Raw genomic sequence first — 27,474 nt, 5'->3', positions numbered from 1 at the left:
CAGCGGCAAGGGCCACAATTTGTTCTCCGCCCTCAACAGTTGACGCAGCACGCTGGTTCCCGAATAAGACGACAAAAGCTTTGACTTAGCCCAATCGACACAGATACGACAATTGACTAGCAAAATGGTTTCTTGTAACAGGGTGCAGGGTACGGGTGACGATAAAGATTGGGCCAATGTTAGCCTCTCAGCGTCCACTGCGCAGTACAACACGAGAGACTGAGTGAAAATGAATGTTTGCCGGTATATCGAGAAAATGATATTTGCGTATTTTTGTTCCACAAACCGAGCCACTTACAGAATCCCGCTGTGATCGCCAAAGTGGCAGTGATCATCGTTTCAGCTGTTAATGTAGTGAGCAACAAGCACCGGAACTCTTATAGCCTAGCCATAGTAACTTGACGGGGACACACCGTAATTTTATTAGCAGATCATCAGGTTGTGTTCTAAGGGTTCAGGGCGCTTTAATGGATGTATTTTCTTTTTGCCTCACCTTTCCTTTTGAGGGCCCTGATATAACGTATAAACTTTCTTATAGTAGAGTTTATTCTTTCCCAGCAAGATAAAAAAGTATATTTTCTGCTTAATCTTACGAGTAAGATTATGTACCTAGTCACTTCTGGAGACTCGCTGTTAGTATGGATCCCGGAATGGACCGGCATCCTGATCCGAATAATATAACTATATTACCTTCTTTAGTGCTAGAACTAGACCTGGGCATGGGCATGCCTATGCCCAGGTCTACTCCGGAGCCAGTTCAAACTATGATCAAGCGAAGAATTATCTGGTGAAGAAAGCAACACTGATCCAGAATTTCTATGTTGGTGGTCACCTAGCGCCTACGGTGCGCATGTCCCATGGTAGCTGCCACCTGATAGTTGTGAGTTACAAATATTGTCGTCATAATTGATACCCAACCCCTATCATACACGGCAAGCTCAAGTCCATTTGGGATTTCCCATATCTTCAGCTGCGAACATCGAAAATGATGTCCTTTCAGGATTTTCTTCCGTCAACCACACCCAGATATAGATATAAGGGTTATCGCGAATGTCTTAGACTTTTCGAAGAAGAGTATGAAAAGTTTGAGCATGAAGAAGATCCACTCGGATGCGCGTATAACCCTTATTTCATTATGGATATTGACGAGCGCTCCTTCCTTGAGTGTTTTGTAAACTCGGGGGATAATCTACTGACGCTGTCTTGGGAAATTTATGATCATGTCTACCAGTCCACGCTATTGAAAATGGAGTCCCCAGCTCACGCTGTTGCCATCGGGACGTTCAACACTATCTTTTCTGCCTGGGCCAGGAGAGTGACCGACCCCATTCTATTCAACACCACCACCAGAACTGTCCGTGGTAGAAGCCGCACCAAGAACGCCGATATCTCGTTCACACCAGCGGAGGTGCCGAGTGGTCGGTCGCATAAGTGGCCAACTTTCGTTGGCGAGGTTGCATGGTCGGAACCTCGCTCAAAGCTGATAGAAGATATGAGGTTCTGGCTAGAAGACCAGGAGAATTCTGTCAATGTCGCCATAACAATCAGTGTGCTCCGCGGTCGGATTTTGATCGAGAGCTGGGAAGTGTCTGACAATAAGCCTCCATCGCCGACCCAAAAGATCGAAATTGTGCGCAACCCTCAGCTCGGCTGCCCTCAAGTCAGTGGCCGCTTAGAGATCAAGTTTTCCGATGTTTTTTTAAGGGAGCCCAAGCCTGGGGCCAGGGAGCGAAATTTCATCATGACAACAGCGGATATGCATGAGTTGGCGACTGGTATCTGGGAATACCAATACTCAGCCAGCTCAAACAACTCCCAGTAAAGGCACAGTAATGATTTGGCAGTGTGGACTCCGGGGCATTGGTTGTTATTCTTATTGTCATTCTTATTATTCTTATTATCATTATCATTATTAGCGCCCGTTCTCATAGTCTGACTCCAAGAAGGTATTTTCATTAACCAACATCATAGTTCCACACCTAGCCGCGATGAGGATTCCGCTGAGGAAATACAACTTGAAGACAGCATATCGACGCACGGCGGGCAGGAACATCAAAACCGATTGCTCTTGCGATGTAAACGCCGATGTAGGGAGCATACAGATGACTTTTTGGCCCTTTATACTAGTTAATTCTAGCTCCCTAAATATAGATAGCACCTCGATATAGCTAATTATATTAGAGCATAATTTAATCTTACTCGCTAAAGAGATCCGAAAAGAAGACGTAGTACGCTTTAGACTTACCTCTAATATAGAGAGCGTAAGTTTAATATAAGGAACGCCGAAGATCACCTTTCTATCTATACCTACGGAGAATAGCTTAGATATCGATATTTTAGCATTCTCTATAGGGAAGCTATATCTAAGCGAAAGGGGCGCAGTTTGCAGTCGAGGAGTCGCGCAGGAGATAACAAGGGTAACGGAGCTCGGTAATCCGGGTCAATGACAAAATGCCTCAGCAGCAGAGCACGGACGAAGATGGGGCGAGCTGAGAAGCAGGGGGCGAAAGAAGAAATGTTGGATCCAGGGGGGGGGACTATACGGAGTATACAACCACGCACGGGCACGCACAGCGACCGTCAGCGCTAACACCGTACTTGATAAAACTAAACTGGGAGTAGCCTCCACCGTACCCGTCCGATATGGTGTAGTGGCTAACATCGCCGTCTCTCACACGGCAGCCGGGGGTTCGATTCCCCCTATCGGAGTCTATCGCCTCTGCTAATGAGCAGAGTATTCTTTTTTTGAATCTCTATTATATGCCTGTCCTCTTCAGTCTTCTCTTGAAGTGCCTGCAATTTTGAGTTGGTGTTGAGTGCTTTTTTCTCTGCATACTTATCGTTAATGCCCGGTATCCTACTTGGAATCATTTCCAGGTGGCTCATAAAGCTGTACCTCTTAAGGTTGTCGTGGAATCGAGTCCTCGCAAATGATGATTGAGACATTCTCGTCCGGGCGGGAGACACTGGATTCTATTCTGAAATATATTATAGATTGTAAGGTTTGAAGTTCTCACGAGAACCTTGAAATTAAAAGGAAAAGGAAACCTTTCAAGTCGAGTTACGGTTAGCAAAAGCAGCCTGAGGTTTTCTAGAGCAGAAATTATAGGCAGGTAGTATACTGACTTCTGTACCTAGGTAGGCTGTGACTGGTTGCTGATATTTTATACATAATACAAAATATATGTACAGCATGTCGCACCTGGGCAGGAGAGAGACACTGAGGTTTTCCGAGCCCTCGCTGAAATGTACTGCTATAAGCTATTAGTTAGTACCTGGGCATGTTTCAAGTGGATCGATAATTCGATATCCATTAAGATGAAGCTATAGGATTCCTTTAGTCCATGGTCCTACCTCCCCTTATTGCCCATATGCTCATACCCGTCGGCATGGCGGCATTAAACCTTCCGAGATCATGTATACTTCGAGGACCCGTGACATGTAACTATACCATTACCACTAGTACTGACTACCTACCTAGGGGTAGTATATAAATATTCAACAAGGATCAACCAGGCCGTATCCATCGGCTTCGGATTATTTAATAGAATGACGTGGTTCAAATAAGCCCATCTCCGCTCAAAGTGCGCGTTTATTGCGTGATGACAAACAGCCAGTCCTATATTCTCCAATCGCAGAAACCGCTCAGAGATGACAAATTGCACCATTCCCACCTAAATCTCGTAGACTTAAAAGCTTAAGGCACCAAGCAAAATAAAATAAACCCATGCTATAGTACCTGCCACTTTCCTTTCATTTCCGTTCTGCCGAACTAGCCCACCCCCTTGCTTTGTTTCACCCACGCGGCCTGGTCTTCTCCCTTCAAATTCAACGCCACTCCCATTTCCACCAACTCCACCTCCTCCACCGCTTCCCTCAAAACACACTCGAACACACCATGTCCGACCACCAATACACCTTCAACATCTCCATGAGCTGCGGCGGCTGCTCCGGCGCCGTCGAGCGCGTCCTGAAAAAGCTAGACGGTACGCCATGCATACCCCGCCCCCGCCATGCCTTGCCCTGCCCCTCACGACACCTACCTTAGACCTAGTGCGCTGCTATGGCCTTAGCTAACTAACCACCCTCACCCCAGGCGTGAAAACCTTCGACGTGAACCTCGAATCGCAGACCGCAAAGATCACCACCGAACCGAGCCTCTCGTACGACACTGTCCTGGCGACTATTAAGAAGACCGGCAAGGCGGTTAATAGCGGGGAGGCGGATGGGGAGAAACAGGCTGTTTAGCCGAGATAAGGCCGTGAGGATGGGACAAAGTTTGAAGATTGGGTTTTGTTTTTCTCCGAGAGAGTTTGCGGAGGAGATGAGACCTATGATTTATCCGCCGGGTCCCGTTGAGTGTCATTTGAGAGCGCAATATACCTCTGCATTTTTCCTTGCATTAAATCATGATACGTTACTTGATCTACTTCAAAAGTCCGAGGACAGGAAAGAAGGAGAAACAGCCCGACAACTGCAAATCTCGCACGCAAGAAACTTGATTGGAAGCCCAAAGGCGCAATCTAATCTAGACAAGACGGATGGGTATCATAATAAAGTAGAGTAGAGTCGAGTCGAGTAGACGAGACAAAGGACAAAAGCACCGAAACAACCATGCAGATGCAATGCGATACAATCCCGCAAACGTGTTCATATGAAATCCCGCAACTTTGACCGAACAAAACGCCTCTCCAGGAGTACTCGTGCTCGTATTCGCAAGAACAAAACAAAATCAATCGACAATGACAACATGTCTGCTGCCCTCGGATATGGACTGGGGCTGGGGTGTCTGCGATTCCACTCTTTGTACGTAGATGGGCCGGCTTTGTTCGGCCATTTGGAAAGCGCGGGGGTCGTGGACGCGTCTGTGGATGTGAAATGTTAGTTTGTCCCTGAGTGATCCCGAAGAAATCATCATTCCCGTCCGGAGAGGTCTGGAACCTGGAACGATGTTGGTCTGGTCTATCTTACCGCTTCGGGCCGGGCCCGCTCCCAGGACGTCTGTCACGAGCGCCTGCGGGAGGTGGTCCTCGGGGCTGGCGATTTCCAGACATAGGCATAGCCTCTGGATGAGGAAGAGTCTGGTCGTGAGAACTGTGAGTAGCTCGGGAAGCTGGAAGTAGGTGCTGCTGCTCCGGTAGAGGCTGCGGCAGGGAGTGAGACGGAGGAAGATCCTTGGAAATAAAGTGCTCAGGAATCCTAGCTCTGAAGGGCTGGCCTTGGCCTTGGCCAATGGGATCTCCGGCGCGCGGCTGCGGCTGCACCCTTGGGCGTTGAACGTAATACTCGACCGGACGAACTTCGCGAAAATCAACGTGGCGGACAAAGCCGTCAGCGTAAAGCTTCACATTCAAGGGGGCACCGGGAACATGAGGGCGAGAGTGAGGACTATCACCATCTTTCCAGGCACGAGGATCAATCACTGCAGGTCGGGTGTGAGGGCTACGATCACCATAGTAAGTAGGGCGGGAAGAAGCGACGGGGCCGGTTCTGAGAATGCGATCATCTCAGGACCATTCCACTGGTTCCAGGAGGGCCGGACTGTGAGTGCATATCGGCGAAACGAGTTCGATCCAATGCTGGTCTGGCATCCTGCGGGGCCTGGGCCTGAGCCTGTCTCTCTCTTTGGTATGGATCTGCGGGAACGAGGTAGTCCCGATGAACGAAATTCCCGTCCATTACGCGATACTCGGGACCGAGATCATCGCGGCGGTATTGGCCTCTTGCGGCCAACCCGTCGGAAACAGAAACCGGCATAGCAATGGGCCTTGTGTTCCAAGGATCGGGGCGCGATTCCTGGGATACGGGCGGGGGTACGTGATAAGCCAGTCGTCGTCTCTTGGAGTTTGGGTCATCTGGACTGCCAGGCTGAGACAGCTCTCCTGGCTGTTTGGGTGTTACGGAACGAAGACTCATCCGTTTCGTCATGTTCTCCAGTCGGACATCCGCCTTTCGCTTGTCCTGTGGCCAAGGTGCTTCGATTGAGGGTAGTACGTAGTCCTGGGAGGTAGCATTTGGTCTGGTCGCATGAGAGATAGGAGCTTCAGTCCGGGCGCCAAACTGATTCTGGCTAATCGAATGCAGTTCTTTGTGCGCGTTAACGAAAACTGGCGAGTTTGCGTTGTTATTGGAGGTGGGGATCCGCTCGGGACGAGCATTGGAAGTCAAATTCAAATGAGCCTTGCCTGGGGGTGGAGGGTAAAGAGCATGTCCAACGGAGCGAGGACTCCTATCCAAGAGGTGGACATCAGATGAATTCTGTGTAGTTAGTACTGGTCGTCCACTGGTCCCATGTTGCTGGGACACAGTTCGTTGGCCCTCCAAAGGCCCGCGTCTGTCCTGGATACCTACATAGCCATTTCCTGCTGGTCGTTCTGGAGCAGCAGCCGTACGGTGGACAGTATTTTCAAACCGACTGTGACCTGGAATGACTCTAGGGGAACCTTCCAACGGCGGAGGAGGAAGCTCACGGCGCCTGGGAGAGTCTGCGAGTTCACGAGGAGGGGCTAGGGGACGTTTTCCGTGGCGTGGGCTTTGCTGCTCGGCCGTGACACTGTTCAAGCGGGCCTGTTCGGTGCCATGTGCGGTGCCATTAGTCCCGTACTTGGTCATTGCGCGGTTCCACGCCTGGTATCGACTAAATCCTCGGCGATCGACGGCCTTCTTGGGTACTGTATGCACAAATCGGAACCCCGGCGGTGCTTCCTCGGACATCTCGCGCAAGGGGTCCAGGGTTGAGGTGTTCACAAAGTTAATGGGTTGTGTTTGAATGTCATGGGCTCTGGCATGACTGGAAAGAATTTCCACGCTTTGGTCTCGGTTATCTCTTGAAGTGAGGACTTCCTCCTCGATTTCACTGTCATCATCGTCATCCGAGATCACGATGACCTCTCGGAAGACATCTTCAAGGACCTTTTGGCCATTCTCATCATCGCCACGCCAGGCGACGAGCTTGGCCAGAGTCGGCTGTTCAACGGTCGATCTCGCCTCGTGAAAGGAGCCCGACTTCAAAAGCTTGTCGTAATCGGTGTAGAGATGGCGGATATGGGCCACCACGGCAAGTTGTGCACGACGAGCTAGAGGCAGCTCGGAGGCTGTGCCTACCTTTCGCTGACCCTATGTATCATAGCTATCAGGTATTCCCGATCTTCCAAATCCGTCTGGTGAGTTCTGAACGACGTACCTTCTGAAAAGCAGTTTTAATGATCTGATGTAAATCATTCTGTGGAATGTTAGGGAAGAGATCTGTAATCGCGTCTCTTGCCTCCGTGTTGATGGTCAATTGGTCTTTGTTGGCATCAGCTGTCGGGCGAGCCTCTTTCGAGCTCATGGTATGGAAAGGCACCGCCTTTCCGGTGCTGGTGAGATAGAGTCCCAACTCCGAACAGACCGCTGCGACCACAGTGCTCGGGAAATGGTAACCTATGCGGTGAACATGGAGGGATAGATTATGGGTTGTTGTATGCGGGGTGGTCTAACGGAGCATGAGTAGAGTTCAAGGGCCATGCATGACTGCATGAGATGAGATTAATATCCTCCTACCGAGACCGCATAGATCTGAGATCCTTCTTTTCGGCATCTTTCTTTGCAAGCTGTAGTGAGATGGGGGTTTCCAGCCGGGATGAAAGTGTAACCGGTTGGAGCGCGTGCTTCGAAGCTGATCTATATCTCGAGTTAGCACAGCAGATAGGAAGAAAGGGAAGGAAAGGAAAAGAGTATATAGGTTTATAGATCAAGACAAGACAAGTCTCCTCTTTCGTATATAAATCTCTCTCTCTCTCTCTCCCACGAAAGGGAAACACACAACACTCTGGAGTTTCTTCTTCTCCTGGGTGACCGACTCCATGATCACTTTATGTTTTCGAGCTCTCCGCTGAACAGCGCGGCTGGGGGCGCGCCGGACCGAAGCCGAGGCGGCCCTCCTGACAACGCGGGCCATTCTGTAGGGTTGTTTGCTTAGAAGCAACCTCTTAGAGAGGTCTTTCACACATGGTTTCAAGGGGGGGGGTTGCGTTGGTGGCTGGGGTGATATGACGGAGATCGGAGAACACGGGCGGTCAGAGCATAAAAGTACGATAGAGACGGGTTGGGGCCGAGTGTTAAGGTGAGTTGTTGAGTTGGGTGGACGCGTAAGAGGGAAAAAAGGACCACGTCCTGTTTCCGGTGAAAGAAACAACAGGAGGAAAGTTCAGTAAAGTAATAAACTCGACAGAAATAAAAGTCCCGTGCAGAATGTGAATGTGGATGTGGATGTAAATGTGAATGTTCTGAAGTGGGGGGGAAGTTGAAGTTCGGTGCCCAAAGTTGCCCGGCCCATTTAGGTTTAGCGTGGCAGGAAGGAACAGCTTGGTGCATTACACTCCGATACACTACACTACACTTCACTTCACTGCACTACATTACATCCTTGACTGAACACAGCTATCTCTACAGCTGTATAAGCAGCTATTATACAATGGCCACCGTTGTTCCATCAAAGACTGCCGTGCTTCATGCATACCGTCATCTCTTCCGGCAAGGCCTCAAGGCCATTCGATACTCTGCGCCCGGCCGCTATACCCTACGTACCATTATACGAAGGTCTTTTCGTTCCCCCTCCGAGCAATTTGACGCGTCGCGCATTGCCAACACTTTGCGCTTCCTCGAACGGGCTACGGCCGCTGCCAACATGGAACACAGAATTGTGAAAAACATCCTGATCACTCGATATTGGGAAACTACCCCGATTGGCAAGGATTCTCGCATGTAAGTGGACATGAAATGGCCCCATTCCATGCGGCCCAGTGGGGAAGAAGAGAGGGAAAGAGAAACATCTTGATTCTGATTGCTAACTTTGCACCCCAGGCTGCGGAACTTGGGACTCGTCAAAGAGGAGACGGTCCTTCGCAAAAGTGCCTATGAACACTTCAATTTGACCCTCGAACGACTAAATGAGAGTCTGGGAACTTGTCTAAGATGAACTCGAGTATATGGCCCTTGTTTATCTCAACCCAAACAATGGTTGTCTATCTCATTTGCTACCTCCCCTACGTTGGGCGTCCGTGCCTTTCTTGGGCAGGAATCCAGAATGCAGTGAGGAAGCAGCTGACCTAAAAGGGTATCCAGCCACCAGAGTTCGTCCGTTCTGGAATTTCCAGTCGTCGCTTCTCCCTTGCGGCCCGGCATCGTTGGGTACAATGGTCCCTCTTTTGACCTTTTCGTCACCTACCGCGCTTTTACGTTTGACGTCTGACCAGCCACCTGCAAGGCTGTCAAATGGGACTGACTAGTGGAAGAACCCCTTCATCACCACCAAACTTTCAGCACCCGGAACCCTATTCTTTTACCCCGAATAGTTCTCCATCCAAGATTCTTTTCAAGGTCGGCAAACAGATTGGCTGCATAAGGGGCTGCAGATCGGATGATTTTTGCGGGGAAAGACAAATTGGTCAAGAATAGAATATCAAATGGTATGGAATATTGTACTAGATATTACAATATATGCTCAGCTGTGTACGGAGTACACTGTGACCTCTTTATTATATACATACACAGACTCTATTCTATTCTTCTTCATCTTCTTCATTCGGGCAGTGTTGAACGGGGTAACTTTGCTAGCGCCGATCGGATGATTCAGCAGAACGTCACATGCCAAACAACCTCCGATCTTCTTCCTCCCCAAGGCCACACAGCCTTCTTTCACGAATCTAGGGACGTTTATCTCGTATACGTCCATGGATGATCACTGCATTTGATGTGATCCCCCATTCAGCCCTTAATGAGCAGCTACGTCAACTCGCTGCTGGTCGAACTCGGAATCCGTGCCCCCCCACCACACGGACGAAGCGGAGCACTCTCGGGGCGACGAATCAATAAAGCTGCCTAATAACAACGATCCTGTTCTCTCCCCTGACCAAGATCGTATTACATCGGATCTACCTGCTGGAAATGCAGGGTCGCTGCATGGCCCTAGCCCTCCTTTCTTCACGCCTCTCCTGAAAGACATGGATCGCCGAACTTCGGAGCGCGAGCGTCAGCACCAACACCCTCGATCTGTTGAAACGCAGCACGATGGCGAGTTCCCCAGCGAGGACCAGTCCACACCTGTCACCACCACCATCACCAATAACATGACCGACAATCCAAACCATATTGATATGAATACACAAAACCTTGGAAACATGCGCCTGCAGGAGGACGAATCGGGCGCCATACAAACTGAACGATCTGGCGGCGGAGATACACAGTCAAGACGAGGATCGCAGGCAGGGCCAGCGCAAAACTTGGACAATAGACTTAATGCTGATGTGCTGGCTTCATCATCATTGCCCGCTGATGATGGAATGGGATATTTGAGGAAAAAGATCATTGCAATTCGGGACCGAGACCTGGACAACAACGAGAAGGCGCGGATGGTCCACAATCTCATGACGGAAAAGTACAACAAATCGTCCCGCGCATCGATGCTGAAGTCTCCAACCTTAAGCAACTCCCCCCATGCATCATCCACCCAGCTCACCCTTGCCTGCAATGAATTCATCGCCAGATCCCTGTCATACGAGCCCGAGCCCCACCTTGGACATGCCAGCCCCTCCATACGAGAACCATTTCGCCCTCACCACTGAAGATTTGCAACCAACTTATGTCCCACGAGTCGAACCCGATTCCCCAGTTGTTGAAACCGGGGATGAAGCCGGCGACGAGGCCGGTGACGAGGACACAGAAGAATTGGACGAGGCCTCTCTAGGCTGTCAGCATTATAAAAGAAACGTCAAGCTTCAATGCTTCACTTGCAAGAAATGGTACACGTGCAGGTTCTGCCACGACGAAGTCGAGGAGCATCCTTTGGTTCGCCGAGATACGGAGAACATGCTCTGCATGCTCTGTGGATATGCCCAGCCTGCAGCCCAAAGTTGCCATCAATGCGGGGAAGATACAGCTCACTACTATTGCGATATCTGCAAGCTGTGGGACAACGACAGCAAGAAAAGTATTTATCATTGCCACGATTGTGGGATTTGCCGAATTGGCCAAGGACTTGGGAAAGATTTTTTCCATTGCAAGGTGAGTGCTTTGGCTTATGTGGCTACCGTTGGTTGGGTCTTGGCTTGGCCGTACTAACAATTCACCTCATAGACCTGTTGTGTGTGCTTGCCCATATCCATAGAGGATACTCACCGATGCATCGAAAGATCCACCCAGTGCGATTGCCCCATCTGCGGGGATTACATGTTTACTTCCCCAGAGACTGTTGTCGTAATGCGATGCGGCCATAGTCTCCATCACAAATGCCTTTCCGAATATTCAAAAACATCATTCCGATGCCCAATCTGCAGCAAGACCATAACAAACATGGAGTCGACATTCCGAAACCTAGACCGCACGATCGAGAGTCAACCAATGCCCGCTGAATTCACAGATACCAAAGGACTCGTATATTGCAACGACTGCGGCGCCAAATCGATCGTCAAATATCATTGGCTGGGATTGAAATGTGACTTATGCGAATCTTATAATACAGCCCAGATCCGCATCCTGCAAGGGGACGTTTCTGCGGTCCTTGAGGAAGAGGGTGTGAACGAGCACGAGCACGAGCATCAGCATCAGCACCAGCACCAGCACGAGCCCAACGAGACCCCCTCCCGACTAAGATCAGCATCGTTGCATGTGGGAGAGGAGGCCTCGACATCCCTGGCAGCACTGCATATGAACAACACTCCTCCTTCACAGTCCCGTCTCAGTGTACCGGGATCAGCTGGTCCCGATAACCGCTTTGTCTCCTACAACATGACACACAACCGTGCGATCTCGCCCGTAGTCAGCAACTACTTTGGTCTACCCACCGAGCGTGAATCAGATAAACCATCTTCTCTGCCATTCTTTGGGAACCCGCTACGATCAGAGGGTGACACCGATTACGGGGCATTGAACTTTCTAAGTAAAAAGCTTCGAGATCGTTACGGATTTCTTTCGAACGATCCAGCGACTGTTGAGCGCAAGGAGGGAGCTGGAGGTGAAGGCGAAGGCGAGGGTGAAGAAGAGGATGATGACGATGAAGCAGAATCCTCTTCTTCTTCCGGATCCGAAAACGAAAATGACGATGACGACGACGATGGAATTGACCCCATCGACCTCCTCGGCCATCGGTGATTGAAGATACCATCAACATAATTGATTATCGATCATTGACAAACCCATCTCTGAATAATTTGAACATCCTGGTAACTCATCTTGGAAGTGATCTCGCCTTATTCCCGTCAACGCATCACATCGCGCACTGCGAAACAACTGGACCGCACAGTGCGAGATGATTAGAATTTCTGCAGCTCACATTTTATCGAGCCATAACCTTGGGCTTGCGCCTGTATTCACGAAATTTGGATCGAACCCACTTCTCGCTAGGGTGTTTCGTTCTTCACCACCCCTCCAACAAAGTCGAAATTGACTTTTCGGGATCCTGACTGAGTCCAAGCTTCTCGAGGGCAAAGACAGCCAACCCCGATGAGACATACGCCCGAAACAGCTCTCACGTCATCGGTAACCATCAATCTCGGCCTACCTTTTCACGTCAATGGTTCGCCGGGGCAATCTGATCCATAAATAGCCTGCTTTACCAGCAAGGCTACCTGCATTTGCCAAATTTAGAAAACCTGCATAGCATCACGACGGAATGAAAACATTGAAACTTGTAAATTGAATTGAATATTGCTTTAAATCCGTCGATAGAGTCTCCCCACGTTTCTCTCCGCCTTCGCGTTCTCCTGCTCCAAAAACTCCATGTCAGTAATTTAATGATTCATTAGACAGATGATCTGACAGGCAGCGACTCCTGCTTCTGTGGCACATTTTCCATGTGCGCGGTGGGAGTTTTGTTCTCTTCGCCCGCGACTGTCCTGGCTTCAACTTTCTCAGAACCACCTTCGCACTCTCCCGCCTCAACGAAGTCCACATCACCGAAAATCCTCTCCATTCGTTCCAATGATACACCTTTTGTTTCTGGGAGGATAAAGTAAACAGATACCTAGTCCACGTATTAGCATCACTAGGATCAAAATGAGGAGAAAATACTCAGAGCAGTGTATAACCCTGGATAGGACACAACTTACACCCGCCGCAACATTAAGACCAAATAACAGCCAGTAGCTATGACCTCCGACCTTGGCATTAAAAGAAGGCCAAGATTGAGTCAATAGAATCAACCAGCATGTTTGTCCAAGCATTGACAGACCAAATCCCTATCAAAGATTAGCATTCAATTTCGGACCCCCATTTCATCGAACAACAGGGTATTATCTCCACAGCCTCTGGTTGCTCACCTTATCGCGAACATGCTGGGGGAATATCTCCGCAACAACCGCAGCAGCAATAGGCCCATTAGACCAGCAATAAGTAAGGCCAACAATGAACAGCATTGCCACTTCAACAATAGCAGCAGCTTTATTCGAATTCGAAGGGAAGGCGGTCGTAAGGCAAGACATGATCAAAAGAGCGAGAGCTTGGATGGAAAATCCAGCGAGAAGAAGACCTCTCCTCCCAAAGCGCTCGACAGTAAAAGTATTGACCAAAACAATGAGAAGTTGAAGAACGGCCTGGATCCCGTTGATAGATAGGGCCTGGGACCCGGAGTCCCATCCGAGACTTTGGTAAATGAGAGTGGCGTACATAGTCAATGCAGCAATTCCACCGCACTAAATTAACAACAGCACTAGTTAGAAAACTGCCAATGAAGTAGAATTAGAGAAGAGCAGGGAGATACAGCCATTCGTGACCATACTAGTAGCATTACCTGTTGAAGACCCGCAGCATAAAACCCAAAAGCAAGACGCTTCCGCATACTCTTATTCTTGAGTAACCCAATATACCCCGTCTCATATCTCTTCCGAAAGTCCCGCGAGACAATCAGCTCATGGAACTCGACGCGAATTCGTTCATCCGAAGGCACGCCGGACCGAAGCCGACAAAGAACCTTCAGACACAGCTCAGGCGTTTCGGGGTATTTCTCCAGCATGAAGCGAGGACTTTCCGGGTACCAAAATGAAACAAAGATAAAGGCAAGACCAATCGGGATCTGAATGAGATTTGAGACTCGCCAGGCGATGTTATAGGGCGATTTGTGAAAGGACATTCCGTAGCCGGCCCAGAATGCTATCAGTGTTCCTAACTGGTATCCGAACTGGGAGACGGTGCCGACAAAACTGCCTCGTAATTTTGTGGGTGCGCATTCGGCGACGTAGAGGTTTGTGGCAATGTAGACACAGCCAAATCCGAGACCACTGGGATATAAAAATCTAAGTATCAGAACAGAGCTTTCATGAAATCATCGGGGTCCTGGAGGTCCCGAAGTAGGGTCAAGAGAAGCTCACGTCAAAAGTCGACCTAGAATCAGGACGCCGAAATTGTTGGGGATGACTTGCACCACTCTGAATCTCGGACACACTAGTCAGTATATTATTATTTGGCAATATCTGCCAAGGGGAAATCAAATAATCTCATACACTCCAATAATCATAATGCAAATAGAAATTCGCAATGCCCAAAGACGCCCCAGCCATCCAGCAAGGAATCCACCCAGCCAAAGCTGAGCCAACCCTATAAGGAACTGAAGATTAGTCTTTGCTATACAAAATGATAGAAAAGAAAGCTGCCCGGATGGGAAAATACCAGTCATGGCCCAAGGTATAGTCGCCACCAAACCCGATCTATTAGCATCGATGCTATAGTACTCGATAAACTGCTTATCAGCCAGAATGACTGTCATAATTCCTGCATCATAGCCGTTGAAGCAAGTCGAAAAGACCATGCCGTAGAGAAGCAAGGCCGCAAAGCTAGAAAAGTTGAAGGTCAGCGGGGTCCAAGTCACAGAAGCAGCTTCCTCAAGGCTTGTGTTGGGGTTGCAAGTGTTCCCTACCGGTCATCTTTAGGAAGGAATTTCTCCACGATACCCATTTTCGCACAGATTGCCCCAGGGCTATCGAATATTATATCGATGGAGTGGATTTAAAGCCAAGGGCATGGTCTGACGCTACAACTCCGAGCGTAACTATGCGATCAACGTGGTATATATACCATTCAGCACCTGAGCAGCACCCGGAGTTTCGGGTCTCCACATCAATGTGGGGTGATTATCTGGGGTACAGAACAATTCAGCAAGCACTGACCAATGCCAGCCCAGACTAGTAGTAGTCAAAAGGCTTCAAGTTCTCTTGCGGGGCCGAGCAGAATGACTGGTAAGAATCTCCCTACCCGGCATTGAACCCCCGGCATCGGCTTCGCTTCCCCCGCCGGAGCATCTCCGCCGGAGTCTTGCCATGCGGACATCCCACTCGGAGCAAGCGCCATTGCCGGCGGGGAGTCATCCGTGACGGCTTCTCTGCATCTCTGACAGGCCGAATGGAATGGGATAGGCCCGCTCAAGCTCCGAGAGGTGTCCCGGACCCCTCGGCATATAAGAAAGAAGCGAAGCTCGCGCATCAGCTTACATTTTCTTTCCCTTTGATTCTGATTCGATTTTATCCCGATCTCAAAGTATACTGTATCTACGATGGAGTATCCACAAGAGTCTTTCGTCAGGACGACCTTCACCCCAGGATCATTCTGGGCCCGTCGACGCGAAGTCGTCCGCGCCCAAACACTCCGCCACCAACTGCAGATGCTCAAAAAGACTGGGCGATACGAAGCATTTAAACTAGGCTGGCATCCGAGCTACTCAGATCCTCCAACCGTCTATCCAGTTCCAAATCACCAATTCTGGGATTCCGATGTAGCGAAGTGGATCGAAGGTGCTTGCTACTTACTCACGGACGACTTCGATGCCGAGATAGACGAAGCAGTGCAGGAACTGGTGGCGATGATTCGAGGCGCGCAGCACGACGATGGATATTTGAATATCCATTACTCTGTCGTCGAACCTGGCAAACGATTCACTAATCTACGGGACATGCACGAATTGTACGTGAAGCTCTTGAATTCAGCATACAACCCTTATTTTAGGATTCAATTTAATGCTTTCCAGATATAACGCAGGCCATCTCATCGAAGCAGCCCTCGCCCACCACCAATTCTACAAGAACGACAAATTGCTCGCGCCAATTTTGAAATACGTCGATCTACTGGCTTCTACATTTGGAGCGTTGGAGTATCAAATCCCTGGCTATCCCGGACACCCGGAAATCGAATTAGCACTACTGCGTCTATACAAAGTAACCCAAGACGCCAAACACCTCCGCCTAGCCCAATTCTTCATCGAGGAGAAGAGGGAGCCCGCACGGCGGGAAGGGGAAACGACACTATTACGACGTGGAGAGGGAGGCGAGAGGCGAGAGTGAGCATGATTTACCGATGTGTTATCCCGCTGCGAGAAGTTACTGGTAAGAGCGAACCTTTGTCGGTATAGTCTTTGAAACAAACACTAACGATAGCTGGCCAGGTATCAACAAGCCCACAAACCAATAATCAATCAAGAGACGATCGAAGGACACTCAGTCCGCGCAATGTATCTTCTCACCGCAGTCGCGGACCTGGTTCGAATTTCCACATCGCCCGACACCACAAGTGGGCTGGCAGGTAAATATCTACCTACCCTCCACCAACTGTGGTCAAATATGGTAGAAAAGAAATCCTACGTCACGGGTGGTATTGGGGCAATGAAGAAATGGGAAGGCTTTGGAATCGACTACTTTCTTCCCCACGGAACTGACGAGGGCGGGTGTTATGCGGAAACATGCGCGGCGATTGGAGTTATGATGCTTGCTGAACGCTTGTTGCAGGTATGACTTACGCTATTCACCCGGTGATATCGATTGGGTTCAAGTTCGATTAACGATACCCCAGATCGAATTGAAGCGTGAATACGCAGATATAATGGAACTCTGCCTCTACAACGCCGTTCTAACCGGCATGAGTCTAGACGGTAAGGCATTCACTTACGTGAACCAGCTAGCCTCGTCCGACCAGGATCTCTCCCAGCGCCACGAGTGGTTCGAATGTGCCTGTTGCCCACCAAATGTTACCCGAACACTTGGGTTTCTGGGCGGATATATCTGGAGTCAGCGCGTTGAAGAGTCGGAGGCGAGTGCAAATTTGAAAGCAATTGTCAATGTGCACATGTATACATCCGCAACGGTGAATATAAAAACAAAAGTATCCACGATTCAAATAAGCCAAAAGACAGATTGGCCGTGGAATGGCGACGTTGACTTTGAGATCCGTGCCGAGGAATCCGAATCCGAATCCGAATTCGACCTCGAGTTACGATTGAGAATTCCCGGCTGGGCCTCTGAATGTTGGGAGGTGAGTTTAACCTGATTCTGGCCCCAGAAGTGATACAACTACTAGTACGATGCTAACTCCGCAAAGATAACCCCGCATCCCAATAAAATCGACATCCGAGACGGATATCTCTACCTAGACCCCGAGTATATTCGCAAATATCCGAAATTCCACTTCTCGTGCCCAATGCAAGCACGCATAGTCCGACCTCATCCACTGACGATGCAGCGAGTCGCATATGTCACGCGGGGTCCGATTGTGTATTGTGTGGAGGATATTGATCACCCGTGGGAAGGTGATCATTTTAAGGTATGTGAAACCTACGCTACGCTATTATTTTCTTGGATGGCGACTGTAGGATATCTCAATTCTAAACGTGCTAACAATAATATTTGAATACAGAGAACTATATTCGATCCGAAAGTGCCATTGCGAGAGGAGAAACGGTCCGATCCTGATTCCTACGTGGCTCTGCTTGCAAACAAAGGCGCTCTGGGACAACTCGATACTTCTGCATGGGATGGGCAGATCGTGGCCGATGACCAAGGCGAAGGAATAATTACAGGCGAGTCAAGAGATCTTTGTTTTATCCCGTATTATCTACGTGCGAACCGAGGAGGAAGAGGACAGATGAGGGTAGGACTACGAGTTCTATGAAGGGAAAATTCCGATAGAGAGAACCCTAGATTTAGATCTTCACTCGTAAACAATGTCAAAAATAGCGAAAAGTCGAACTACACATCAATGCAAACACTTTCCAGAACACCGTCTCGTAGAATTCAATTCATGTTTATAGTAATAATGCCATTCCATTCCAGTCATGATAGTATCAACCCCCAACCACATCCAATCCAAGTCATGACCAAACCATAAACCACATGTCGTACGCCCAAGGAAATCATTCATGCATACCCTTTTAGGATTGTTTGAAATCGTCACACCTCACCTCCCACTCAAGAAGTAGGAAGGGTAACCTGGGCAACGCCATCGGTAACCTTCTCAACAGCGTCAGCGTCAACGCTAGGACTCTCCGCACCACCCTTAGCGGTAGCCTCGACGCCCTTCTTCTCCTTCTTCTCCTTCTTCTTAGCCTTGGCAGCGGCCTTCTTCGCAGCAGCCTTGGCAGCCTCCTCTTCCTTCTTCGCGCGGTCGGCCTGAGACCCACCGAATGAATCGCGCCACTCGTCCGCCTTCTTAGGGTCGATGCGAGAGAAGAGATACTTCGCCTTGCCAATCTTGTGGCCGCCCTTCAGGCTGGTGGGCTTCCAGCCGTCCTTGAGATCATCCAGGGAGGGGATCTGCAGGAAAGGAGCCTCGAGCTGCTCCAGGATAGACTTCGCAGTCGTGGGCATGTATGGGGCGAAGACAGCAGAGAGCAGGTGGATCAAGTTAAGCACGGAACCAACGACGGCAGCAGCGCGCTCGGGCTCGTTGGCAATCAACGAGTTATCCAAGCGGTTAGCTTGGATGAGACCGTTACCGGCCTCGGCAATCTTCATAGCAGTGGCGACACCAGCGCGGAGGTGGACGCTCTCCATCTCGTCGATATACTGACGAGTGAGAGTAGTGACCTCCTCCAAGAACGGGTTGAAGTCCTCCGGGACGGTGAATTCGGGAATAACGCCGCCGTAGGATGCAGTCACAAGCTTGATAACCCGGTTAACAAGGTTACCCAGCTTAGCCAACAACTCGCTGTTGTTGCTGTCGACAAAAGAGCGCCACTCAAACTGGGTATCGCCAGTCTCGGGTCGGTTCTTGAGCAGGTAGTAGCGCCAGACATCAGCGGGGACGCCGGTATCCTTAGCATTGGTACCGAAGACACCGACACCGCGGGACTTGCTGAACTTGCCGCCCTCGTAGTTGAGATACTCGGTGGCGCTCAGGTGGTGGTTCATAGTCCATGTATCCCGGGTACCGATCTGGGTGGCGGGGAAGATAACACTGTGGAAAGGCACATTGTCCTTGCCGAGGAATTGGTAGAGCTGGACATCTTCAGGATTGCGCCACCAGAGCTCCCAATCATCCGTGTAGTTGGCCGTAATGGATGGGTATCCGATACAGGCCTCGAACCAGACGTACAGCACCTTGTTATCATATCCGTCCAGAGGAACGGGAACACCCCACTTCAGATCACGGGTGATACCACGATCCTTCAGACCCTCCTTCAACCAAGACTCGGTAATAACGCGAGAGTTCTTGGGCCAGTCTCCCTTTGAGATAGACTCGGCAGACCACTTCTCAACCTCGGGCTGGAGCTTGTCGAGAAGAAGGTGAATGTGTTTCGTCTCGCGGCGCACGGGGGTGGCACCGTCGAGCTTGCAGCGGGGCTTGATAAGGTCGAAAGGATCGAGAAGGTGACCACACTTGTCGCACTGATCACCGCGTGCATCGTCGTAGTGGCAGCGAGGGCACTCGCCCTCGACGTAACGATCGGCCAAGAAGGAACCGTGCTGCTCGCAGAATGGCTGCTCAGCGGTGCGCTCGCCCAGGAAACCGTTGTCGTAAAGGCGCTTGAAGATGGCCTGGGAAATTTCGGTGTGCTTTTCGGTAGGGGTACGTCCGAAGTGGTCGAATCCGATACCAAACCATTCGTAGACTTCTTGATGGATCTTGTTGTACTTGGCGCAAAGCTCCTGCGGGGTCACCTTTTCCTCCAACGCCTTTGTTTCCGTCGCTGTCCCGTACTCGTCGGTACCGCAGATGTATAGTGTAGAGCGTCCGCAGGTCTTGTGGTATCTAATTAGGAATGGGTTGTGAGCTGGGATCATCATATAGAATCGCGGGGTTCAGGGCCATCCATATTGGGCTGATCTGATTGAGTCATACCTCGCAAAGCAATCGGCACTCAACACAGAGCCGACGACGTTACCCAAATGGGGGACATTGTTGACATAGGGTAAAGCGCTAGTCACAAGGATATTGCGCTCGCCCTTCTTGGGCAGAATTGGGTCTGAAGTCATGTTGGTTGGGGGGTGATGTAAAAAGAGCGTTGGAGGGGTTGCGGGAAAATGGAAAAGTGGACATCTCGTGACATTCGCCCCGCATATCAAAAATTAATTCTAGAGCTCTCTTTGTTCCAAGGCTACCTTGCTTTCATCTTGAACCCCCTTACATATATCTGAATTCATATTTGATCATGGACTCCAATCTACTCGACAGTCTTCTTGACATTGAAGAAGACTTCTATAAAGAAGGTTATGACCTGGGCGTCGCCGATGGCGCTCATGCCGGCTATACCGAAGGCAGCGTCTTCGCCGTGGAGAAGGGCTTTGAGAAGTTTGTAGAGATGGGCCGTCTCTATGGGAAATCCCTTGTCTGGGCTCAACGACTAGCAGACTCTAAGACCAAAGCTGAGACATCCGAACAAAGCCCGACTACGCCAGTCAAGACCAATGCCTTGTCTCTTGACCCATCGATAAGCAAAGAGCTGCCCCAATTGCCTGCACACAGCGCACGACTCGCCAGAAACCTACAAACTCTCATGGAATTGGTTGATCCGGCCTCGTTGGATATGAGCAATACCGAGGAGGCCGTGAATGATGTGGATGAGCGGTTGAGAGGTGCGGCCATCAAAGCTAAGCTGATTCAACGAGCTATGGGCGAAAGCGAAGACGGTATTGGATCGATTGCCAAAGATGGATCAAAGCCTGGAGATGGCACTGGAAGCATTGAGGATATCAGTGCATTGAATGTTCGTCACTGAGAGCCTCTATTCATGGGCTGTCAAGCAACTACGTCGCCCATCGAATCCCCTCTTCCATCTCAATTTGAAGTGTTATGTCTGGTATCGGAGGCAACGGCTACATCAGTCAAAGTGCGGATACCAAGGGCAAACACCGGTTGCAAAGTCACATTTGTGACATACACCGACGCCGCCTAAGAAACTGAAAAAAGGCACGATTGAAGCTTTGCCGAAAGTCCAAGGTCACACTATCTAAGTGACCGGAAGAAACGGCTATCTGAGCTACATACAAGCTACAGCTTAGACCACCGATGTTCTCGCCCGGGAAGATTCCATCCAATCTTCAAAAAAAGATATCATCACAACCACCGCCGAGCAGCAATATACCTACTACGGGAGGTTTCTTTTAATATACACAATGCCCAGGTGTATACCAAACACCTGCTAAAATCCTTATGCAATCTCAGTCAAAAATATATTGATATCATAATGAATCCTTCACTCAAAAAGAAGGTCTAACTTTTTCATTCATGCCAATTCGTAAAAATCCCTACAGGTCCAAGCTACGGATAGCCATAGCCATAGCGCCCTCCTTGGTCTTATGACCACCAATGAAACCACTAGCGTGGACGAAGATCGCACCAGCAGGCAGCTTCTCCTGACCAGACTTCTCAGCCTCGGTAGCCATAACACCATCTAGGTCCTGGTCACGCACGCCGCGCCACGCCTCGGGGAGAGGCTTACGGGAGACAAAGCTACCCTCAGACTCAGAAACACACTGCACACGCCACTTGGAATCTTCAGCCGCGGACTCAGGGTACAAGACGTAGTAAACTTGCTCGGCACCGGCGGCAGCAGCCTCCTGCTCGAAGTTGTACAAGTGTTCCTTCCAGGGAACGCCGCCCTGGGGCAGGATCAAAATACGGCCGGAAGAGTGGGCGTCGGCGCGGGACTTGTAGGCGTTGCCGACGGTGGTGCGAGCGGGCATCCACGAGTTACAGGCCTGGTGCAGCTTGCGGGCGAAAACGTTTCCGATCAGGGTACTCGCGCGGCCGAAGAGGGAGTCTTCGTCCTGGGGCTCGCCGGGTGGGCTGGTCGGGTCGGGGTTGTTCATGTCGCCGACGATGGAGGCGAAGGGTGACGCCGCCGTCCTTGAAGCGCTTCTCCAGGTTGGCGGCGGAGAGGGCGGCGGGGTCGTAGGCGGAGATACCGTTGTCATTGGCGTCGATGGCTTCGATGAAGTCGGTGTACAGCTTCTCGTACAGCAAGTCGACGTCGGCGTGGTCCTCGGGCAGGGACATGTGTTGGGCGATAATGGCGCGACCAAAGTGCATGTACACCAGGCCGGCGGAGGAGAGCTTGGTCTCGTGCTTGGGGAAGGAGGTGGAGAATGTCCGCTGGTGGTGATCATAACGGTTGATGGCGGCGTCGTAGACACCGCCGACATCGACGACGGTGTGGCATTCCTCCAGCTGGGCGGGATCGCGGGTGCGCACGAGCGGGGAGGAGGCGTATGTGGGCAAGAGACGGAGCAAGTAGACGGCGAGAGCTTCGTCGGCGTGGAAGTGGCCGCTATAGCGCCAAGGTTAGCTCAGGGTTCTGAAAGATATCAGCTCCCAGGAAGCGGGGTAGGGAAGCTTACTTGTGAGTCCCGATCAAGGGGAGGAGGTCTTGAGCTTCTTTGCAACAGTTTCGGCCATTTTGAAGGATTGACGAGCACGAAACATAAACTTAATGGGGTAAGTTAATGAGTATAGAAAAAGCGGCGCGCTATTAGGAACTGCTCAAAGCTGGCTGGTCCGTCTTATCGGGGTGTCCGAATCGGGTAATTAGGGCAGGATGTGGGGGCTACTAGCTATCACGTGTAGTCATGACCCCACGTGAGGCACGTGACTTCACGTGAGGGCAAGTACAGCGAAGTACAAGTAGAAGTACATGCACACTGCACATAACTATAGATGTTATTCGCTAGTTATTCACTATTAAGTATATAACGTAAAGTACCAGTACATACATCTAGCTGATGCAGTCCAATCTGATCACTCTGTCCGAGCACAACGATCGTGGTTATACTTCTTGCACATCATTTGAGATTGATAGATCTTCCAATAAGATTGCGTATCCCATTCCTACTAACTGGCTAGTTAGTACCTAACTAGTAGGTGGTAGGCACAGACTGCAGTACAGTAAACATCTAGTTACACCCCATTTCCTTAGGCTATCTCGTAATTCACCATCGATCGTGCTTGGACCGCCACTAATCTCGAATCTCTCTAACTCATCCTGCTCCCTTTCTTTTTATTTCTTTCTCATACTGCCATTCTTCTGATATTTTCACATTTTCCTATTTTCCTACAATACAAACTACAGTACTAGTACTCAGTACTAAGTACTAATACTCTGGCATTCCCCTCCACCGCCCTTCCGCACGTGAAAGAAGATAAGCTCGAGAACAGAAAAAGAAAAATAAAGTCACTCGTGTGCCTCTTTTCTTTCCCACCACCCCCATCTCCTTTGCGCGCCCCCGCGCATCTTTCCTCCATGTGGCTCTTTCGGGTCTTCTCGTCGGCCGTCTTCCTCGCCGTGACCGTCTCCTCCATCCCGCTGGCCTTCGACGTGGGAGGCAAGACGTGCGGTCTGGCCTTTTCGTTATCCCTGGCCACCTTCTACTTCCTCTTCTCCTTATTGAGACTCACCACCCCAGAGCGCTCATGGATTCGCTCTTCGTTGATCGTCATCATTCGCTCTACCCAATGGATCCTCATTCCCATCTTGTTGATCTGGTCCCTGAACCGCTTCTCCGTGGACCCGGATAATAACGGCGGTTGGGTCGAGCGCACCTTTACTGGAAAACGCGCGCAAGATAGCTCTGTTAACGAATGGATCTTCGGTCGCGATGGCTTGGTGGAAACAGTCACTTTGGGTAATTGGGACCGTCTGTTGCGATGGTCCACCCCCGTCTTTCAACTCGCCGAGGGCTTCTGCAGCTTGTTGGTCATTCAGGCCGCTGGCCAGATCACCCGATGGCTCGTGAATCGCGGTGGTCGAAGTGATAGCTGGATGGTATGTTTCCCTCCCCTCCGAGCGCAGTAATTGCGAATGAACACGCCGCAAGCGAATGAATAAACCGACTAACCTCCTTTGACTCGCAGATCGGTCTGCTCGTCCTCTCAGCAACAGTCATCTCCAGCTCCGTCTATTTCCTCTGGCGCGTCCTCCAATTCCCCGAGATCTCCAACGTCGACGCGGCCCTGATCGGCGTGTCGGTGACCTGCGCCGTGATCCTATGCGCCTGGGGAATCGGCAGCGGCCGCGGTAACCCCGTCGAGAGCTCTCTGCTCTTCGCCTACATCGTGCTCTGCATCTACCAGATCTTCACCGACTACCAGCCCTCGCATCCCATCGAGCAGATCACCTCGCCTGCGCAGGCGGGTGATTTCCCCCCTCTCCCGCCCATCTTCATGGCTTCGTACACGACACTCATGCACGCGCTCTCTCTTCTACCCTCGATTATCCACGCACTATTCAACGTCATCACGGCCGTCTTCAGCGCCGTCACACCGTCCGTCCTGATTTCGCTTGCTTATCGCCTGTTGGTACTCTACGCATCTACGCGCATTATCCCGGCCGTGCGTGAAGCTGGTGCTCGCGCTCTTTCCCAGGAGGCTTCTCTCGACGACTCGGATGCGGCGGGGCAAGTCCTTGGCTTTATGAGCTACTTCGCCCCGTCCATCCTGATCGCTGTTTACACCAGTCTCTTGATGCAGCACTTCGCATCGGCGTCACAAGCAATGGGAGGCAGCGGCGAGTGGTGGAGTAGCCAGGGCGGCGGTGGAGGCAATATGTGGCGATGGATTAATCTGGCCTGCACTATGGGTCTGTACGCGGTTGAGCTTTGGCTTGGAGAAAACGATGATCTCGATCACGGTCTTGCTGGACATTGGAAGACAGATTGATTTGATAGCTTGTGTTTCACCCTGGGGTACTCCAAGCCTCACAAGGTATCTGATCTTCTTCAATCTCCATCCGTGGCAACGCAAAATAAACATGCTGCAGCGGTCGTCCCATTTCCGACCCAAATCCAACCCCCCCACTGGCATACCCGTGAAACAGAAACCTTGGCCGTGGTATATTCTTCGCCCCGCATCACGGTCTTCTAGCTTCTTTAGCTTCTTGAACAAGGCCAGGGCCAGGACACCGACCCCACCCACCATTCCCCGGTGTATCAACTTTCGATTTTCCGGCGCCATGTACCCCCATGCCCACGAGCATTCGGACGGATTTAACCACGGTATTCCCTTTATCTCGATCACGACCAGCACCACCCTACCTACCGGCGATTTTCCATATGACGCTATACACGGGCGCATCTGAATACTCTCCTCCCCACCCTGGCTTTGTGACACCCCCGCTTCGCTCTCTGCGCATGTATAACTTTTTCCCCAAGTCCATGTCCCTCTATGTTCGGAGCTCGCACAATACCCACTCCTGTACGCACACGAATGTCATTTCATTTTTTCTGCGTCCCACCTCCCGTGGCTTATCCTGGAGCCTATCTATCTATCCCCCATACCCACCAACCCAAGCCCCTTATGACCCAAGCAATGATACCAGACGCAATTTTCTTCGCTATTTCCAAGTTCTTTTTTTTCTTACCTTCCTGCCCACCTACGCTACCCCTGGGTGTTGGCTTGGCACACCTACACTTATACCCTTTATCGCTTTCTACTGGCTTCGCTTCTTAATCGACTCGACTCGACTCGACTCGATCATAATACTCCATGCCCAGCCTCGGTAATGTGTCGTGCCATTCCGTGGTCATCACCTCTTGCTTGGCCGTGCTGTGCTGTGCTGTGCTGTGTACATAATATCCGGAATCCCTTCGGCAAAGTAAGAACATAACATACCATTATCTTAGAGCATTATTCGTATGGGCCGTGGTTCATGGTTACCCTCTGTAGGACAAAACAATCTCGGAAGAATCTGGGATCTTCCACCTACCCTACCCAACTTAAATAAGCCCAGACTGAAAAGTAAAAGTACCTACACAACTCCACACGCCCTAAACAGCACAACTCAATACAGTCAGAGACAATACTTGCTATACTATACTGCTGTTCCATGTAATAAACAAATTGAAGAAGAAAAAGATAAATAAACAAGAGAAAAGAAAAAGTAGTTCTGAATATTCATTCTTCCTTGCCCTTCCCTGTCGTGGCTTGCCTTGCCGTGCCGTATCTGGCACAAGCCGACAAAAAGTAGAAAAAGAACCCCCGAACACATCACCATAGCGCCAGGCTTTTAAAAGTAAAAACCACTGAGAAATGATCCCAACCCGTCAAATCAAAATCAAAAACAAAGAAAGAAATTCACACAACAAAAACCATGCAATGCATCTCGATGAGGAAAGAAAAACGTAGATAGAAAAGACGGAGTTATCAGTGAGTGGGGTGGTGGTGGTGGGCAGACCAGACATAGCCATAATCATGACCATGACTATAGTCAGCACGGACAGACATCAATCATATCAACGACGCCAAACCGGACCGAGCCAACCCTTGGGAAAACAGCCCTGCCACACCACACCAAACCACCTAACTACCCTCACCGCTGAATAGGAACACCCTCCCTCGCAGCAGGCGGACTAACACTCTCATCCTTCTCCTGGTCCTGCGGACCAGAGCCCTCGCTGAGACTACTACCGCGATGCAAGAAGCCCCCCCTCCTTAGGGCTGGCGCGCTGAAAGCCCACCGAACCAGGGTGTCCGCTGATAGAGCCGGGGATCTGCTGGCCGCCTTGGGCACTGATGCTGCCGTTGGTTTGTGGGGCGGGGTTGGTGCCGGGTGAGGTTGCGGTTAGATGGGGGATGTTTTCTGGGACGGGGTGGCGGGATCCGATGCTTGTCACGTCTTGGGCTTTGCCGGCTTTGCTGAGGGCGTAGTCGCCTGAGTCGAAGTATTTGCGTTCCTGGGGTCGAGTTAGTGGATTGGTTGGATTGGTTGGATTGGTGGAGTGGCGGTGACGTTTGGGAATGGGAGGGAGTAGGAGTTCATCACTTGGATGGAGATGGAGAGGGAGGTGATGAAGGAGGGGGAGAGGGAGGGAGAGGAGCAGAGCGGAGCTGAAGGTACTGTGACTCACCTTGAGTTTGTTCTGAAGGAGGTCTTTCTTGTTGGGCATTTTGCCGTAGAGGCGGAATAGACGCTGCTCATCCGAGGACATGGCCTGGAGGGGTTAATATAATACAACAGAGGGGTAAATTAGGTTGTGACTGGGAGATGAGAGCTCACGCTAATGTCGACCTTGTTTTGTTGATGGGGATTCATGATGGTGGATGGAATGGTAGTGGAAGTATTGGGGGGGGGGGGGAGAGAAAGAGAGAAGTTAAGGCGAAGTCCATGACGGAGCTGTGGACTTCCGCGATAAAGCGCGGGGTGATCAATTACTTACAGCGTACAGCAGTTATTACAGCAGTTTGCAGTGTATTCTACGTATTCTACGCATTTGTGATATTTCTATTTGTGAAAGATTCAATATTCTGTTT

The 27,474-nt window shown here is 50.5% G+C and overlaps 13 protein-coding genes across 13 annotated transcripts; 8 read left to right on the top strand and 5 right to left on the bottom strand.

Annotated features, from left to right (window-relative positions):
- Window positions 1-985: 985 nt before the first annotated feature.
- N7533_011374 (uncharacterized protein) lies at window positions 986-1,822 on the top strand (the record flags this gene model as incomplete). Its single annotated transcript, XM_057108024.1, has 1 exon — window positions 986-1,822. One exon carries the CDS (start codon window positions 986-988, stop codon window positions 1,820-1,822), a length of 837 nt encoding a protein of 278 aa, XP_056955402.1.
- Window positions 1,823-3,898: 2,076 nt separating this feature from the next.
- N7533_011373 (copper metallochaperone ATX1) lies at window positions 3,899-4,248 on the top strand (the record flags this gene model as incomplete). The annotated part of the gene is made up of 2 exons (XM_057108023.1): window positions 3,899-3,986; window positions 4,097-4,248. The coding sequence occupies 2 exons, from the start codon at window positions 3,899-3,901 to the stop codon at window positions 4,246-4,248; spliced, it is 240 nt and encodes a 79-aa protein (XP_056955401.1).
- Window positions 4,249-4,732: 484 nt separating this feature from the next.
- N7533_011372 (DUF2293 domain-containing protein) lies at window positions 4,733-7,939 on the bottom strand (the record flags this gene model as incomplete). Its single annotated transcript, XM_057108022.1, is given in 6 exon segments — window positions 4,733-4,865; window positions 4,972-5,506; window positions 5,523-7,116; window positions 7,184-7,474; window positions 7,543-7,662; window positions 7,805-7,939. The coding sequence occupies 6 exon segments, from the start codon at window positions 7,937-7,939 to the stop codon at window positions 4,733-4,735; spliced, it is 2,808 nt and encodes a 935-aa protein (XP_056955400.1).
- Window positions 7,940-8,455: 516 nt separating this feature from the next.
- On the top strand, window positions 8,456-8,959 carry N7533_011371 (uncharacterized protein; the record flags this gene model as incomplete). Its single annotated transcript, XM_057108021.1, has 2 exons — window positions 8,456-8,745; window positions 8,845-8,959. The coding sequence occupies 2 exons, from the start codon at window positions 8,456-8,458 to the stop codon at window positions 8,957-8,959; spliced, it is 405 nt and encodes a 134-aa protein (XP_056955399.1).
- Window positions 8,960-9,983: 1,024 nt separating this feature from the next.
- On the top strand, window positions 9,984-11,100 carry N7533_011370 (CHY zinc finger protein; the record flags this gene model as incomplete). Its single annotated transcript, XM_057108020.1, has 2 exons — window positions 9,984-10,417; window positions 10,494-11,100. The coding sequence occupies 2 exons, from the start codon at window positions 9,984-9,986 to the stop codon at window positions 11,098-11,100; spliced, it is 1,041 nt and encodes a 346-aa protein (XP_056955398.1).
- A 231-nt stretch (window positions 11,101-11,331) lies between these two features.
- On the top strand, window positions 11,332-12,129 carry N7533_011369 (zinc ribbon domain-containing protein; the record flags this gene model as incomplete). Its single annotated transcript, XM_057108019.1, has 1 exon — window positions 11,332-12,129. One exon carries the CDS (start codon window positions 11,332-11,334, stop codon window positions 12,127-12,129), a length of 798 nt encoding a protein of 265 aa, XP_056955397.1.
- A 649-nt stretch (window positions 12,130-12,778) lies between these two features.
- Window positions 12,779-14,925, bottom strand: N7533_011368 (uncharacterized protein; the record flags this gene model as incomplete). The annotated part of the gene is made up of 6 exons (XM_057108018.1): window positions 12,779-13,000; window positions 13,086-13,214; window positions 13,296-13,667; window positions 13,766-14,252; window positions 14,703-14,804; window positions 14,888-14,925. 6 exons carry the CDS (start codon window positions 14,923-14,925, stop codon window positions 12,779-12,781), a joined length of 1,350 nt encoding a protein of 449 aa, XP_056955396.1.
- A 595-nt stretch (window positions 14,926-15,520) lies between these two features.
- N7533_011367 (glycoside hydrolase family 127 protein) lies at window positions 15,521-18,023 on the top strand (the record flags this gene model as incomplete). Its single annotated transcript, XM_057108017.1, has 7 exons — window positions 15,521-15,927; window positions 15,992-16,300; window positions 16,406-16,745; window positions 16,810-17,268; window positions 17,335-17,556; window positions 17,650-17,883; window positions 17,970-18,023. The coding sequence occupies 7 exons, from the start codon at window positions 15,521-15,523 to the stop codon at window positions 18,021-18,023; spliced, it is 2,025 nt and encodes a 674-aa protein (XP_056955395.1).
- A 177-nt stretch (window positions 18,024-18,200) lies between these two features.
- Window positions 18,201-20,207, bottom strand: N7533_011366 (methionine--tRNA ligase MES1; the record flags this gene model as incomplete). The annotated part of the gene is made up of 2 exons (XM_057108016.1): window positions 18,201-19,983; window positions 20,074-20,207. 2 exons carry the CDS (start codon window positions 20,205-20,207, stop codon window positions 18,201-18,203), a joined length of 1,917 nt encoding a protein of 638 aa, XP_056955394.1.
- A 176-nt stretch (window positions 20,208-20,383) lies between these two features.
- On the top strand, window positions 20,384-20,950 carry N7533_011365 (Yae1 family protein; the record flags this gene model as incomplete). The annotated part of the gene is made up of 1 exon (XM_057108015.1): window positions 20,384-20,950. One exon carries the CDS (start codon window positions 20,384-20,386, stop codon window positions 20,948-20,950), a length of 567 nt encoding a protein of 188 aa, XP_056955393.1.
- Window positions 20,951-21,479: 529 nt separating this feature from the next.
- Window positions 21,480-22,801, bottom strand: N7533_011364 (MYG1 family protein; the record flags this gene model as incomplete). Its single annotated transcript, XM_057108014.1, has 3 exons — window positions 21,480-22,007; window positions 22,072-22,501; window positions 22,782-22,801. 3 exons carry the CDS (start codon window positions 22,799-22,801, stop codon window positions 21,480-21,482), a joined length of 978 nt encoding a protein of 325 aa, XP_056955392.1.
- A 669-nt stretch (window positions 22,802-23,470) lies between these two features.
- On the top strand, window positions 23,471-24,885 carry N7533_011363 (ICE2 family protein; the record flags this gene model as incomplete). Its single annotated transcript, XM_057108013.1, has 2 exons — window positions 23,471-23,992; window positions 24,082-24,885. 2 exons carry the CDS (start codon window positions 23,471-23,473, stop codon window positions 24,883-24,885), a joined length of 1,326 nt encoding a protein of 441 aa, XP_056955391.1.
- A 1,742-nt stretch (window positions 24,886-26,627) lies between these two features.
- N7533_011362 (endosulfine family protein) lies at window positions 26,628-27,152 on the bottom strand (the record flags this gene model as incomplete). The annotated part of the gene is made up of 2 exons (XM_057108012.1): window positions 26,628-26,897; window positions 27,072-27,152. The coding sequence occupies 2 exons, from the start codon at window positions 27,150-27,152 to the stop codon at window positions 26,628-26,630; spliced, it is 351 nt and encodes a 116-aa protein (XP_056955390.1).
- Window positions 27,153-27,474: the final 322 nt, after the last annotated feature.

This window comes from Penicillium manginii (assembly GCF_028828005.1).
Source record: "Penicillium manginii strain IBT 31320 chromosome Unknown utg000008l:1.0-3226943.0:1.0-3228205.0, whole genome shotgun sequence".
Classification (NCBI taxonomy): Eukaryota; Fungi; Ascomycota; class Eurotiomycetes; order Eurotiales; family Aspergillaceae; genus Penicillium; species Penicillium manginii.
Note: the sequence above shows the minus strand (reverse complement) of the source record. Positions and strands in the feature narration are given on the sequence as shown.